The sequence below is a fragment of the Chinchilla lanigera genome, unplaced genomic scaffold (genome assembly GCF_000276665.1).
Source record: "Chinchilla lanigera isolate Chin_1 unplaced genomic scaffold, ChiLan1.0 scaffold00014, whole genome shotgun sequence".
NCBI lineage: Eukaryota > Metazoa > Chordata > Mammalia > Rodentia > Chinchillidae > Chinchilla > Chinchilla lanigera.
In genome coordinates, this window is record NW_004955415.1 from 28,297,444 (window position 1) to 28,313,780 (window position 16,337).

The following is a 16,337-nucleotide window of genomic DNA, read 5'->3' on the forward strand; positions in this document are numbered from 1 at the left end:
GTTTGTGTTCCTTCAGACCAAGCAAAACAAAGAATTGAGGAGGAGGAGTCCAAGGGGGGGCCAAGCCAAGGAGCACTCAGAAAGCGGAACAGTGAGGTGGGCAGTGAAGGAGCTAGCAGGGCCCCAAGACACGCATCTGTCACGGCGTCACTGTTGCTGGTGACCAAGGCTCGTCCTGTCCCTGGGTGGGCTGAGGAAGCTGACTGTTCCCCATTCCTGCCCTGGTAGTCATGGTCACCTGGTTTTTCTTCCAAAATGGGGACCCACCTCCTGTGGTCCAGACATACTATGGCAGAGGCGGCAGGTGACATGGGTGGCCACAGCATGGGCGGCCGTGTCCTCACTGTCTCTCAGTTCTGTTATTTTGTTCGAGACTTTTTTGTCAAGAGTCTTAGCAGTAGCCCTTTACCAAAGCATGTGGCATAGATGAAGAAGTGAGAGCTAGATCAGGTTTGACCTCTTCTCTGCCATGTCAAGTGGTTTTTGAGGGGATTTTATGGCTCTAAGGAGACCTCAGTTGTCCTTTGCCACCATAAGCCTTTGCTGGAGGAAAGATGGTGTTTGAGAACAAACACAGCAATTTATTTCAAAGGTTAGATCAGTAGTTTCCAAACTGACGGGCAAAGCAGCCCCTCCAGCATTACCTAGCACCTGTTTGGAGAGCTCAGGCCCTACCCCACAAGGACTGAATCTGACTCTCGTGTCAGGGGCCAGGGTGGTGTTCTCACACCCTCAGGGGGTCTAAAGGTCATACAGATCTCAGCAATGCTGAACCCACATGCAGGGGAATCAGCACTCTCCAGGGGAGCTGCCCAACACCCGGGAACCCCAACCCTGTGCAATAGGGACAGCACCCAGAATCCTTCCCTGTGCACTGGTGTCCATCAAAATGCCCGGACATCCCTACTGATTAGCTGATACCTCCTAATAATTAGATTTGCACAGCTGGGTACCAGTGGCAGCTGAACTGAGCACAGACTGTCATGAGGGCAGGGACTAGGGAGACGGTGTCTTCTCAGTGTGGAAGATGCTCTTTCCTTTAAAGATAAGGGCTGAGCCAGAGGTGCTTCCTGACAGTGGCTGCATCTGATGCTTTGTGAGACATTGCTTTGGTGACTTGGTCATTTTCTTATTGCTGAGACATAATACTCAACACCTGCAATTTAAGAGAGGCTTATTTTGGCTTATGCTTCAGTAGTCTCAGTCCTTGCATGGTTGGCTGGCTCCAAGGCAGGACAGCATGGCAGAGGGGCATGGTAGAGGAGAGCTGCTCACAGCAGGGTGGACAGGAAGCAGAGAGTCAAAGGAGGAACCAGGAAGGGAGATAAATCCTTCCAGGTCACACCCCAGTGACCCATCTCTTCCAACCAGGCCCCATCTCCTGACAGCAAGTGAGCTATCACATCCCCACAATCCAGTAACTTCCCAAAAGCTCTGCCTGTTATCACAGGAGGATTAGATATAAATTATAACACTTGAAGTTTGGTTAAAGTAGCCACTGCCTCTGCTTAACGTCTGTTGGGCCAAGCGAACAGCCCAATACTCTGGCATGTTTCTGTTTCACAAAGCTGCTAGACTCCAGGGCAAATGGGAGTGGTGTACTTCTGGCTAGCTTTCCACCCACTAGGAGTGTCCAGCTCTTGTGGTTCATGGATCACAGTGCCCTTAGGGACCTCACTGTGTCTTTCCAAGGGTTCTAGCCAACCATCATTGTCCTATGGGCCACCAATGCATGTTTCTAATGACCAGCCTGTCCTTCCTTCCTTCCTTCCTTCCTTCCTTTCTTCCTTCCTTCCTTCCTTCCTTCCTTCCTTCCTTCCTTCCTTCCTTCCTTCCTCCTTTCTTCCCTCCCTCCCTCCTTCCCTCCCTCCTTCCCTTTCTCTTTCCCTCCTCACTTCCTACAGCTTCCACCACCTCCCAATAGTGTCACTAGCTGGCAACCAGTCCTTGAACACGTGGGCCTGTGGGGGACATTTGAGAACTCCTCTCTGGACAGTGGGAGTTATGTGAGCCCTGTGTGAGACCAAAAGCAGGCAGCTAACTCCTGGGCCCATGACTCTGGAAACCAAGCTTACCTATAACTGAGTCCTTTAAAGAGGATTCCTTTCAAGGAAATAATCCAACACTACCAACATAGTAAGGCATTTGGACTTCATTAAAAATCACTTTGGATTTCCCTTTTTATTTGAAGAACATATCGTGAAGGAAAATAATGTGAATCGCCTTCCTAGGAATTAGGACATGTGTTGAGTGATCTTTCTATAAGCAACAGAATGTAAAAGTTCCACTCTGCAATTCTGTACATATTGGCCATGGAGGTGGGGGTGAGAATTGTGGTAGCAACACATTTTTGGGGTCCATGCTCCCGGGCTTACAATTCAGTAGAGCTTGAGTGGATTCTAAGAATGTCTGTTTTTTACCAACTGCCTGAGTAATTCTTGCATGCAGCTGGGTAGGAAGCATTTATGTAACATTTCCTCAAAATTGGTGGTCTTATCTAGAAGGAAACTATTTCATCCCCCTCTAATTGTTCATCATAAATAAACTTTTTATGGCTTTGTTTTCCAAACCACATTTTCTAATTCTCAACAAATGTCATAACTTCTATCAGGGGCTTATCAGGCCTAATTATTAAGATATCACTAATATGATATAGCTGAAGTCATTATTTCACATTCCTGGTATTTATATATTACATTAAACCCCGAAAAAACCATTTCAGAAATCTCCATGCTTAAATTATTACCAGTGAGAATGGAGGCCCAAGACAAATACATGCCAAACAGAGGAGTCTGCCCATATGGTGCTAATCAAGCTTTCCTAATAGCCATTATTTGCCTAAAACATAAAACCCTTCTTCATCCTGTCCCACCGGAAATGATGTCATTCGCATTTGAATTCCCATAATGCTTTGTTTTTCAGTCTTGATAACTGACTGATCTGTGTATTGTTTGCCATTTCTTGTGTACAAAGAAGGCTTTCTGTCTTGTCTTTTACAGCTGCCATCCTGGTATTTATATTTTTGGGTATGCTTAATAAGCATATGCCTAGAGTATAAATGTATGTTTTTACTTCATATATGTATTAAAACATTAATGATTTCCCCTAAATCATAAAGAAAAATTCAAATTCATTTTAGTCTACTCTGTATTTCAGCTATGACAGACTTTTTCAGTGGGATTAAGGTGTTGCTTTTGTGTATAGATCCACAAGTTGTCCTCTGACATCTGGAGTCCCCATATCCTCCCCTAGACCCTTGCCTTTGCCACTACACCTGCCCCTGCCCAGTCCTGAGAACTACTTAGAGTAGCAAGGCCCCTCTTGCATTGGGGTCCACTATAGTTCCATATCCTGTGACCCAGCACACAGCTTGGCCTTGGATGGGATGAAGAGTCCTGCTCTTTGCCCCTCTCATCCGGGTCCCACCCTAGTTCCTTCAGGGACTGATGAAGGCAAGGAGCTCTCACAACCCTACCCCATCCTAGGGTGGAACCAGGCACCTAAGAGAAGAGAAAAGTAGGATCAAGGAGAGCTGGCCCAGGCTTCTCCCCGGGACCCTCCACCCTCTCTAGGATGAGCTGCCCTCCTCCACCCGCTCTTGCTCTTTGGACCTCAGTGGTCTCCCTGTCAAGGTCACAGTGTGACATTACTGACAGCTTTGTGGCCATGGATGCAGCCACTCTGCTATTTTTACTGGCAGCAGAGATGAACTAATTAGCTTAAAATGTGTCAAAACGTCTCCTTTGTGATCTAAGAAGAAAAAGTACAACTGAAGAAAGTTCAAAAATTTTTTTCAGAGAAAAACTGGTACATTGTCTTAATCTATTTATACTTCTGGTAAATATTTTGTTCTGATTTGTTTTGCCCCGTATTTTGTTTTAACAATGAAAGTTCATCTAGCTCCTGGCTTTTAATCCCCACCTATGGCATTGATTGTCTCATTAATTGAGTGATATTATCTTACACTTTTAAGATGAAATTAAATCTGAGTTACTCTTTGACTAGTAAAACATCCAGTCGGTTCAAATATCTATCCACCTTGAGCTAGGATTTGCTGTCTTTGGCAGATATTTTCATCACTGTTTTTGGAACAATTTAGAAAGCAAAGGTTTTAGTAAATTAAAATGAGACATTTAAATTAATTGGGGAAATTATCTTTTTCTCTACATTATCTATTTGTTCAAGTAGAAGTATTAGTGAAAGCAGTTAATTAAATTACGTGATATGGCTGCCTTTGCTACGCCAAAGAAAGAAAGGGGGGCGGGGAAGGCCAACAAGGGTAAAAAATAATGAGCAATTGCTTAGCACATGCACAGGTTTCTACTGCCCAGAAGGTTAAGAAATATGGAAAGTTTTATGTTTCTTTTTCATGTCCACAATAAATTGGCAATGTGACCCTTTTTCTTTGAAGCATAAGGATGTTTAGACCTACTTTTGTAGCTGTCCTCCTGCAACATGGAACGAAATGCAATACCTTTTACTTATTTCCCTGGATACTCTAATCCTCCCTGCTTTGCAAGTGTCTTGGAGCGGTTCCTCCCTCCGTCTCCACAGCAACATGAAATCCCGCTGGAACCATTTGCTGGGCTTGCAGGTGTGCTTGTTTAATGCCTCAGTGGCCGGAGTGCTGCACTGCAACTTTTTTTTTTTTTTTCCCACAATCTGGTGACCTTTGACTTTGGAGCACAGGGCTCGCAATGGTGTGAGATATTGTTCTTATGCTCGAAGCCAGCGCTGTTAGATCCGAGGCTTGTGCCTTCGTCTGTGATCTGCTGTTTGTGCCGCTCCTGTAGAGCTTGCTCAGAGCCACTCTGTACCCTGTGACAGCTGTTCTATCTGCCGAAACTTTTGGAATATTCATGTGTAACCAAATGTAAAATCTTGAGCATTGCATCTCTACGCAGTTGTTCATCCTTGGAAGAGCTAGAATCTGTTAGAATGGTACATTATAAACGTCATGATTTTGAACCAGTACATGCAGGGATGAATTACAGAAATTACGAGGATGTTGCTAAGCCAGAATGCAAAGAAAACTGTCACAGCAAAAATGTGAGGTTGGAGAAAAGTGAAAGTGCAGTTGGTATTTTCACATGCAGGCCTGGGAAATAGTCAGCGTTACAGAGGAGGTAGGACCTTACATAATGAGACTGTGATTTTAACTTAATATTTTACTAACAAAAAAGTTAACGCCCACTAAAAATATACTGTGCAATATTCTGAACATTTCAGACACCATTTCACCTAATCTTCACATCTCCTATGAAGCATCAGGTCCTACTATTCCCATTTTATAGGTGAACAAACTGAGCCACTACAAGGTTAAATAATTTGCCCAAGGTCAAAACCTAGAAAGTGCTTGAGCTGGGAGTCTAACCAAGGAAGCTTGATTCTTGAGCCCATGGTCCTTACCCAAGGTAGTTAGCAAAGATGAGAAATTGATTTCATTTAAAGAAAGAAGTTTCCAGTAGCTGTGTGGAAGAGGGGCAGAGAAGGATTGGAGCAGGGACACTAACCCTCAGACACTTTCTCTAGGCAGAGGCATGCAACAGCAGCAGCTTGGTGACACACGCCTGTAATCCCAGCACTTGGAGAAGCTGAGGCAGGAGGATCACAAGTTCAAGCCCAGCCTGGGGAATTTAGCAACTTAGTGAGAGCCTCTCTCAGTGCAAAGGCCCTGGGTTCAATCTGCAGTGCCAAGAGAGGGAAAGGGATCTAGACAAGGTGAAGGAGGGCCAGAGCCCTAGATGGGCTTCCAACTCATAGCTGGAGAAATGTCTCCTTGGCTGTGACATCACGGAGACACAGGGAAGGAACTGGGGCTGCGATCTGAATACTGAGATTGGGATGAGCTAGAGCTCTTGGGAATTAGATGTGTACGTCAGAAGAATGCCGTAGCATAGGTTACAGAAAACATCACCCTGGGCCATGGGTACATTGCCTAGGAAGCTTAGTGACAGAGAGATGGACAGAGGAGGCAGGGCTGGTTGAAAAAGAACTGAAGCCCGGAAACCCGTGTTGTCACAGGCAGCACACAGCGAGTTCTGGGGACCCAGCTCCCAGGGAGGAGGTGGTTTGGCCATAGCCCAGCCTCCTGTTCCTCCACCCTGCTCCCATGGCTCAGGGTCAGCAGTGGCGTCTGGTGGTTCCTAGTCCTAGTTAATCCCAGCCTTTGGGGGGCCCCCACCTGCACATGCATGTGCTGTCTGGATCTTGGAGCTGCCTGGATCTCCTGTCCCCTCCCCACCCTTCCTGTATGAGGCAGGTGAGTGAGGACCTCCACCTGCCTCCCCGTGTCCTCCGACGGAGCTGGAGCAGTGTGGTGCTTTGAGAAGGTTGGTGCTCATTCCCTAGCTCCCTTCACTGCTCCCCCTGGGCTGTTGCTACCTTCTGCTGACACAGCACAGGTCCCAGGAACTTCCGGAAGGCTTCGTATAGCAACCTTTGTCCTGTAAAATAGGGGCTGGCCTCCTGCATTGGACACAGACCCTAACCAATAGGGAGTCTGAGTTCAGTAACTAAACTTTGCAGCCAGTTGATTAAGCCGTAACCACTTGACCAGCTGATTGACCTCACTGTTTCTAGGCCTCACTTTCGGCATCGGGTGCTGTCTGGTTGGCAAATCATCATTTCTGTTTTGTTTTTCTTTGCTTGAATAAACTCTGCTCCGTGTAAGTGGCCCCAGAAACTCCCTTGGACACTCCCCATTCCTTCTTCCTTCTTCCCAGGATGTGGATGTGATGGACGAAGCTCCTGTGGACCTGGGGGAACCTCACTGCAGTCCTCCAAGTCTGCACTAGACTGGTTTATTAAACGACATTGTGGGAGAAAGTGGCTGGTTCAGGGCTAGGGACTCGGGGAAGGAAGTGATGTATCAGGGAAGGGGAATCAGGAAATAGAAGGAGAAGGAGAAGGGAAAGGGAGGCTGGTCTGTGCTTCCTTTCTGATGCAGGAGACGCACTGACTGGGGAGTGAGGGCCATAGCGGGAGGACAATTGCTATGGTAGGAAGCTGGAGCTTAGGTAAAGGAGCAGACCAGGCATACAAAAAGAACTGACAAGGGCTGGAGGAAGGAACCGGAAGCTGGTTCTCTCATATATAAAACTTCAGCAAATGCCTTCGCCCTCCAAAAAAAAAATCATTACAGAGGATGTTTTTTTAAAAATCCTACTCTGTCTTTAGGGAAATTTTCTCATTGTACAATAGCATAATTCAGGAAAATTCAGTGTAGTAATTTAGCAATTTATGAGTCATTTGATCCATGTCATTAGATAATTCAAATTATTCCATACTGAAGGAATTGTTTTTGTAGTAAAAGCTATAGCTGCATAAACATTAAGCCCTCTGTTCACACAGAGATGTAAAAAGGGCCAGTGTGGAGCTACTATTAGTGCAATATAAACTACATTTTGATCACTTGGGACCCCAAACCAGAAGTTTTAACTGCCCCTGCAGATAAACACATTTTATTATTCGTGCTCCTGTTTAGACGGTAATAAATCCAAAGCCTGTCACTGGCTAGCACTTGAGTCTGGAGTCACATGTATCTCGGGTTAATTGTGACCTTTCTGCTATTTGAAGATATCCAGAATTTCTGTTCTTCTTATTAGCAGATAAGATGTGCTTGGTTTGTTTGTATCCAATAAGAATATTCATTCTTAAATGACACTCATCCTTAGAGACTTTTAGAGCAAAACCTCTCATAATATTTAGCTATTTTTAAAGGTCATGTGTAGTTGGGTTTATTGCACTGCCTGCCCTAGCCATCACCGAAAGTCGCCTGTTTTTAGCGCTACTTAACAGATTGTCAGTAAATTGATAGCATTTCCACAATTGGAAAGCTTCCAGCTCCTCCTGGGAGAGAAGGCAGGTGTTCTCCTCTGGCTTGGGGAGGCTCCTTCACTGGCATTTGGTTGATTGAAAGGCGATGTGTGAACTTAGGAGAGATTTTTAGGAAAAAAATCTTCCTCACCAACCAGGATCCCCTGAAAACATCCTCTCACCCATAAAATGTTGCTGACTCTAAGCAGAAGTGTTTTAAACCCCGAGGGGCAGACATGGGGTGAGTCCTCAGAGCCTGTACTTAGTGTGTAGGGCTTAAAACCCCCCTTTAAAAAGCCCGAGGGGTGGCAAGGGTGCTGCTTGGACTGAGCTGGAAGGCATGAATTTCATTTCGCCCTGCTGTTTATGAGCTTCATGACCTTGAGCAAATTATCATTTCTAGCCAGTGTGGTGGCTTTGGCCTGTAATCCCAGTACTCTGGGAGGCTGAGGCAGGAGGATTACAAGTTCTAGCCCAGCCTGGGCAACTTGGCAATTTTGCAAGCACCTGTCTCAAAGTAAAATAATCTTTTAAAAGGGCTAGGGGTACAGCTTAGTGCAAAGGCCCTGGGTTCAATCCAATCCCCATAGTGCCAATTCCCCTTCCCAATGCAAAAAAAAGCCAAAAAAAAACAAAAAAAATCACCTTACCATTTCCAGCGTTGATTTTCTGATACATGAAATACAGGTAACCTGTCTTGAAGATTAATGGTTAAGCATACACCTCAGGCTCTGGAGAGCCTCATGCCAGTGTAAGGCAGGTTTTGCTCTTAAGAGAAGTCCTGAAGAATTGCCCCCGTGCATGCTTTGGTACTGGGGATAACTGTGTGTCTGAAAGTGGTGGCACTGAGGCTGGCCTGGGGTGGTTAGTGGTCTTGGGAGATATGTGGCCATTTGTGTCCAGAAGGGGCAGACCTGGCCAGCTCTCAAAGCATGAATTCAACCAACCTCAGACAGGAAACCTTTGGAGGGAGAATTATGATAGTACTAAGTGTATACAGACTTTTTTCCATGTTATCAATCCCAAAACAACACAGATAACTGCTGAGACAGACTTTACTTTGCCTCTGTTTTAGAGGTAACATAGAGATGATTTAAAGTGGGAGGGAAGGTGTTTGAGGGGGACACACACACCGCACGACTTTATTCAGGGCTTGAGCACCTGTGGCCTTTGGAATCCATGGGGAGTCCTGGAACCCTCGGATTTTTAGTGACTCCTGAATAGGCAAAGATCAGGTGAGAGCCAGGCAGCCTAGACTGTGGAGCTGTATGGCCTTCGTGGATCATCTTGCCTCAGCTTCACCTAATACAAGGAGTGATCGAAAGTTGCAGTGAATGTTTAAATTTTTTAAAAAATGTATTACCATAAAAGTCAGATTACCATTGATTCCCCCTAAATACTCCCCGCTCCAACACATTTATCCCATCGCTTTTGCCATTTCTGAAGCAGCTCTGGGAGTTCTCTTTGATGGGTATGATCAAAAATTCAGTGAATGCAGCTGCCATCCAGCAGAGAGGCAGGCGCCTAAAAACATGACGCTGTGTCCTCATCCATCTGAGTCCCCGGGTCTGGCACTGTGTGACTTCTAGCTCCTCCCCAAAGTCAAAAGGACCGTGAAAGGGAAATGCTTTGAATTGATTCAGGAGATGAAGGCAACCATGGCAGTGCAACCAAAAACACTCAGGAAAGAGGACTTCCAGAACTGCTGCAGAGGACAAAGTGAAGGGGACGACTCTGAGGGATTCATGGCAGTGCGCCTTTTGCTATAATAAACTTAGGAAAATGTAAACATCATATCGTGAGCTCACATTTTGTGAGATGTGGCCAGTCACATTGTTGACCTCATGCCGTGGGTTGGGGACTAAATGGGGAAGTGACACATGGACAGAGCTGGCTGGCTGAGGGGCAGCTGTGATGGTCATGACTGCATTTCTTAGAAGTACTTTGACTTCAAACTTTGTATTAATTTGTATTAAATTGACTTCTCTCCTCCCAAGTTGTGTTTTATTTTGTTTTACTTTGAGAAGCAAATAAAAAAAAATTAAACTGTGTTTGCCATTATACTGTGTGTGGCCTTTGGAATTTTCTGCAAATAGCAACTCCAACGCCATCTTTTTTTTTTATTATTTAAACGGTTCTATTTGAAAGTTTTTGTGAAAAGAATTGCTAGCTTCAAAGAAAAATCCAACAGTTAGATGACACATAAAGTTGATTTGAATTATAATGAACTTTCACTGAATTGAGCTTAACCTCTCTTTGTTCTTTTCCCTTTTTTCTTTCTTCTTAGCTCTCACCTGAAATTTAATAATCTCACCCTGATTTCAACGCACGGACTCCCAGGAAAGAAACTTCTGGGCAATGAACAAAGGAAGTTTTTAGCAAGCGAGTACGAATTCTATTTGCTTTTTCATTCTGAGGCCTGAATGTCCTAATTTGTGTGCAGTCTTTTTGATTCTAAATAATAGATTTCAGATTGGAAAGGGAGGCGCAAAGGGCTTTTCTTCTAGAGTGGGAGCTTTCCTTGGGAAATACAAATGCAGCCTGTTGGCCCAGAGGGGCAGGCTTGGGCCACCATCCCATGTCTCTGGGAGGACCGTAGCCACTGTGTCCAGCCACCGGGATGGAGCTGATGCACTTGGCCACCCCGTGCTTGGGTTCCCAGGGCCACCGCAGGCAGTGGAGCTTGCAGACTGCATTTGTGTCCAAGAGGGCATCTCTTTGGGGCTTGGGTCTCAGATTCACCCACTCTTGGTATCCAGGGCTGGTGAGGCAGAGCCCTTCCACACCAGTTCCGGGAGCTTTCCTCTCTCCATTTCAATCAAACTATTTGACAACATCTGTGCTAGAAGTACCATGCCACCAGCACACAGCTTCTATTGATTTCAGTGTCCTGTAGGATAACATGGGTACAGAAATCCTAGCACCCAGTCCCTAGAAACAATCTCCCAGATTTCTCAATGAAGAAAAAGGAAATTGTTCCCACTGGGTGGAGAGAGTGGGGTTCATTTCAGACTCTGTGACAAGGGGACCCTCATAACCTGTGGAAAGGATTTGCTTTGCCTTCCAGCAGTGAGAAAAAACCTTAGCTTCCTTGCCAGCAGAGCCAGGCTTATCTTCAAACTATCCCTTCATCAGACTATACATAGATTTGGGGTTGTTTTGGGTCTCACCACACATGATGGTGCGGTAATAAGGACATGGACTTCAGCCAGGAGGATACAGAGTCAGCTCCTGTCCCTGCCCCAGACTCCGGGGCACAGGATTTCATTGCTCTGAGCTTTGGTGACTTGGACTGACTGTGAGAAGAATAAGACCAGCCAGGCTTGCGGGAGGAGATTTTGTTAAAATTAGCAGAAGCTCCGGCCAAGAATAGAGGATCCACACATGAGCACTCCTTCCCTCACCTTCTCCCTCTCTGAATGACCCGATCCCAGGAGACAGAGGCTGGTTTTGGTGGTGTCTTGAGGGGAATTTAGCTGCCCAGTTTGGTGAGAGTTTCTATCTGTCTGGATGTGGCACGGGAGAGACAGATGAACAGGACCATGTGCGGTGTGCTGCTGCACAAGCAGACCCACTACCTGCTGGGGTCCCCAGATGTCCTTGCTCCTGTCCCTGCCTCTCTGCGTTCTCAACAAGGTCGCCAGAGCAGCGCTGCAGAACCTGATTCAAACCAAGCCAACTCCTTCCTGCCCAGAGGCACACCGCCCAATACAGTAGCCACGAGCCACATGGGGCTATTTAAATTCAAATTCATTAAAGTTAAATGAGGTGCCAGAGATGTAGCTCAGTGGCAAGGTGCCTGCCTGGCAAGTGCAAGACCCTGAGTTCAGTTCCCTGTACCCCACCCCCAAAAAATGAGATGAAAATTCAGCTCTTTAATCACCTTACCCACATTTCAAATGCTTAGATAGCCACTTTTGGCCAGTGGCTATCAGAGTAGCGCAGCTGCAGAACACGGTTATTGTCCCAGGAAGTTCTAGAATGTTCCAAGCTAAAATTTGCTCCAACACACTTACTTCTCTGACACCACCTTTTAGTATTTTTGCTCTTTTTTCTCCACCTTAGCCACATCAACAATCTTCACGTTCCTTAGACACAAGGGGCAGGTCCCCCCTTGGCTTCTGCTGTTTTCTTTCCTATGCCACCTTTCCCAGGAGGGTGCCAGGAGAGCCCATCCCTCTGTAGCCAGCACTCCGACACACCCTAGTTCCCGTACTCTGTGCTGGTTTTCTCTTGCTCCTGAAATCCACCTAAACATATAAATTTGCCCTTTAAAACGATTTCTGTACTTTATTTTCTGAATCTTTCAACTGTAAACGGGACAAGGGTAAGGATGTTTGCCACCTGCTCACTGCTATGTCTCCAACTCTTGGGACAGGGCTTGGCCCATAGCAGATGCTTAGTAAATGGCGGGGGCTGGATGACAGTTACCTCCAGTGAGCCTGCAGAAGTCCTCTCGACCTAGTATAAGACCGAGAGAGATCAGACCCAGCCAGGGCCCTTGCATGGTCACGACATGTTATCATGATTCTCAGACACCACAGGCTGCCCCGTGACCAGGACATGGCCCTGCACTCCAGTAAAGGAAATGATCCCTGGTCATGGAGCTCAGAACTAGAAGTGCAAATGACATCCGTGAATGTGATTAATAATTTAAATTCCTCATTCTAAAGACTAATTTCAGACTTGTCCTTAATCAGTGTTTTGGTTCATTTTTGTCCCTCAGCACACCTCTGGCTGAGTGCTAAGGATGGCGGCCGGAAGGAAGCTGCGAGAGGGAGGAGATGCAGGAAGTAGGAGGAAGCCACTAATTAACCGGCCCCTTTGCCCTGAGAAATTGAGAGTTAATTGTAATGGTCCTTCTTCTAAGGGCGTCGCAATTAATCTCCCGAAGACCTCTGAGGGCCTTCCCAGTTCAGAAGGGTTCCGGTTCTGTGAGTGGCCGTCTCCATTTGGCTGGCTTCGAACTGTGCACCTGGGGCTTCGGACTAAGTCTTCTGAGCCCTGCGCTTGGACCAACAGCTTTGAGCAAGCGGCCACTTCTCCTCTACGCCCCTTTGCAGAGACTTCTATACCCTGCATTTCTTTCTGTGCTTTCCTCATTATCTGTCTCCAGCGTTGTCTCGGTTTTCTTTCCTTAGTACCCATCCATGTTTACAGTACACAATATTCACATTCCTTGTGTGGAGCTGGTGCATGTGTGTAACACACCTTCATTCCTGTTTCCTCCCTTCCCTCCCCTTCCCTCCTCCTCTTGATCCTTTTCCCATTTGAGAAAGATCTATTTCCCTACTTCCCGTTATCTATCCTGTATTTTGCTCTGTATTTATAATTTGGGTTTCTCATATAAGAGAAACCATGTAATTTTTTTTTTTTTGGCCTCAGGCTTGCCAGGCAGGTGCTATGCCACTGAGCTACATCCCAGGCCCCTACCATCCCATACTTAAGCTCCTGTGTCTGATTTATTTTACTGAGCATTATGGTCTCAAGGTGTGTCCATTTTCCTACAGATGACCCTAGTTTGTCCTTCTTTATGGTAAAGTAGTACCCAATTGTGTGTAAACACACACTTGCTTTATCTATTCATCTGTTAGTGGACCTATAGGCTGCTTCCAAGTTTTAGTTATTATAAATTGTGCTGCTGTAAACATGCATGTACATGGATCATGGTGATACGATGTCTTTGACTCTTTCAGGCAGATACCTAGAAGTGGAATAGTTGGGTCAAATGGAATTTTTTATTTTTAGAATTTTGAGGAATCTCTACACTGATTTTCATAGTGGTTGTACTAGTTTACATTCCCACCAACAATGTAGAAGCATTCCTTTTTCCCCACAGCCTCACCAGCATTTGTTATTACTGGCTTTCTTGATGATGGCCATTCTTTCTGGGTAAGGTGGAATCTCAGTGTTGTTTTCATTTGTACTTCTCTAATAGTCAGCACCAGAGTTTAGCAGAGGACAACTTTTCACGTATTTCCCCTGCAGCCCTGAGGGTGGAACCCTGGACCCCATTCCGAGGCAGCACTCCACCCCTGAGCTACATCCTTGGCCCCCTTCACATTAGTTTTGAGTCCGGATCAAGCTTGCTTGAGAAAAATGAAGTCACACTGATATGTAGAAGGGCTGTGTTTGGCTCCTCCTTTTCCAAAGAATCCTGGTAGAGGTATGTCTCTTGTCCTCAAGCTGTGAAATAGGCCCTGATGTTAGACTCTGAATGCTTACTGACTTGGCTTAGGAAATAATTTTGGAAAAATATCATTTATAGCCTCTAAAAGATAGTTTCACATATATGATGAGGGGGAATTAGGGAAGGTCTGGATGAGTAGCCCTATCCAGAATGGATAGCAATCACTCACACAGTGACATTTTAAATCAAGAAGTGTCATTCAATGTACATCAGGCCATGCTCACACTTCCTGTAGTGTCTGGGTAAAGGTTCCTAAAACTCAGTGTTCCCAAGCCCCAGCTCCCCTGAGCCGACCTGCAAATTTTAACTCTGAAAGATGCATGCTGACATTATCAACCCTACTATCCTACTGTCATTAAAAGTAACATTGTCTTAGCCTTCTACAAATTTCCCCTGAGGCTTTTGTCTTTGGCCAGATCCTCATAAGACTGATCCCAGTGCACAAACTGTATTTAATTTTTGCTTGTATTGGATGGCTTACAATAGGAACTGTATCGCAAATATGGACGACTCTTTGTGTGTCTCCTGTGAATGTACGGAATCAGTGAAGTTTCCTGTGTTCCTGTAAAGCTATCAAAATGGCTTTTTACAAGAGAATTTCATTTCCCTACCCATTATTTCCCCATGGCAGGCCAGCCCCTGATTTTCTTTTTTTTTTTTTATAGTAAGAAGAAATTTTCTTGTTTTTAAGTGTTGTTTCACAGAAAGATACAAAGCTCAGAGCTCCTGTCTCTTTCACAGCCCTGTAACAGGGTCTAATGTACATCCATTACTAGAATTCTCTTTGTGTGGTGAGACCAGACTCCTGTGTGATCAAAAAGAGAAAATGTCCTGCCATTACCACTTTAGAATCTTGTTTGCCTGCAGAGAGAGTAAACAGGATTATGTATCATTAATATTATTTAGAATAATACCCTTCCCATATGCATCCCACTCGATAAAGCAGCATCTCCTGCATTCTCCAGTCCTGCATGGAGAAGTGAAGGACCTGGGAGATTTGGGGTCCCAGGGTTGGGACACAAATCCAGTGAACAATTGTACAGCCAGAGGAAAATGAAACCCACCAGGTCCCATCACATTAGGTTCTCGGACTGCAGCCAGGGTCCTTCGAAGGTCATCGACACAAGGTCAAACCTTTCAGAAAACCCTGCAAACAGCCCTCACAGAGGCCTTTCACCAAACCCCAAATCATGAGAAACCCACTCCTGTCACATTACAGCCAAGTACTCAGAGTCCATGGAAGCCACAGGGCCACCAGTTCCCTGAAGTCACAGCACGAATATCAGGTCCCCATAAATTGTCCATGCCCTGGGATGGTGCTTTCTGTGAGCACAGTCCCCTAATAGACATCATCTCTAAATAAAATGTTTTCTGTTGTTCTGGTCCAAAGCCATACTTTAATTCTAAGAACAGAACATTTCTGGGCAGTACTAGCAAGTAGGAAAGGTCCTCAATATTTTAGGGCTGTGACCCCAGCCTGTAGGAGTCCTCTGCAAGGTCATTTTCCTTTTCCTAATTCCCTCTGAGCTTGTCATCAGCAGGACAATTCAAGAGGCTAGAGTGAATTTACAACCACTGTGGAAGTGTGAAGGGTTACACACACACACACACACACACACACACACACACACACACACACACCGTGTGCACTGGCCTAAGCCAGTGGAACAATTTAGCTTTAATGGAAAGATGTCAATTTGTGACTAAGTGTTTCCTAACGAACACCCTCCCAGTATCAGTCCCGGTAAACTCACAGCGAGTGCACAGCCCCAGCCCACTAGGGGACTCGGACCGGCGCACCAGATGTCTAATTAATGCCCGCTGTCAGCTGCTCAAATGTCACTTACAGAGCTTCTCTCTTCGCAGCCACTGTTTTAATGATAAAGATTATGCACTGATGTCACTGTGTTCCTGGGTTAATGTGGTGGTGGGCAGAATGACGGGCATAGACCGGGCAGCCAAGCACGTCGTGGTGTCCAAGGACAAAGCCGTGCCGTATGACCACCTCATCTTGTGCACTGGGCAGCAGTACCAGGTGAGGCTGCACCCAGGGGGGGGCGCCAGGGTGTGTGCGGAGATGGCCATGGGCAGTGTGCTCTCTGGGCGCGCGTACTTTGGGTAAGACCATCCTCTCTGCCCAGACAGCTGCCACTCTGTATTCATAAAATTGCTCTTTGATGCCCGCATCCACGGCCAGATTTGTGTCCTCAAACCCTCCCAGAAATCCATTCCAAGAAAAACATTCTGCTCCTGGATAAAAATCACAGAAATGTCATTTTTGAAGCTGTTGTCCCAAAGTCTAACACTTATGGCTCACTATGGCAGAATC

General features: G+C 45.8%; 1 protein-coding gene across 4 annotated transcripts in view; it reads left to right on the plus strand.

Annotated features, from left to right (window-relative positions):
• Cfap61 (cilia and flagella associated protein 61) overlaps positions 1–16,337 on the plus strand; it is a 217,993-nt gene that overhangs the window by 126,080 nt on the left and 75,576 nt on the right. For all 4 annotated transcript variants that reach the window (XM_013512185.1, XM_013512187.1, XM_013512188.1 and 1 more), the window contains 2 exons: positions 10,106–10,204; positions 15,875–16,043. In XM_013512185.1, coding sequence (XP_013367639.1) covers positions 10,106–10,204; positions 15,875–16,043 — 268 coding nt within the window. The remainder of the gene's footprint in view (positions 1–10,105; positions 10,205–15,874; positions 16,044–16,337) is intronic.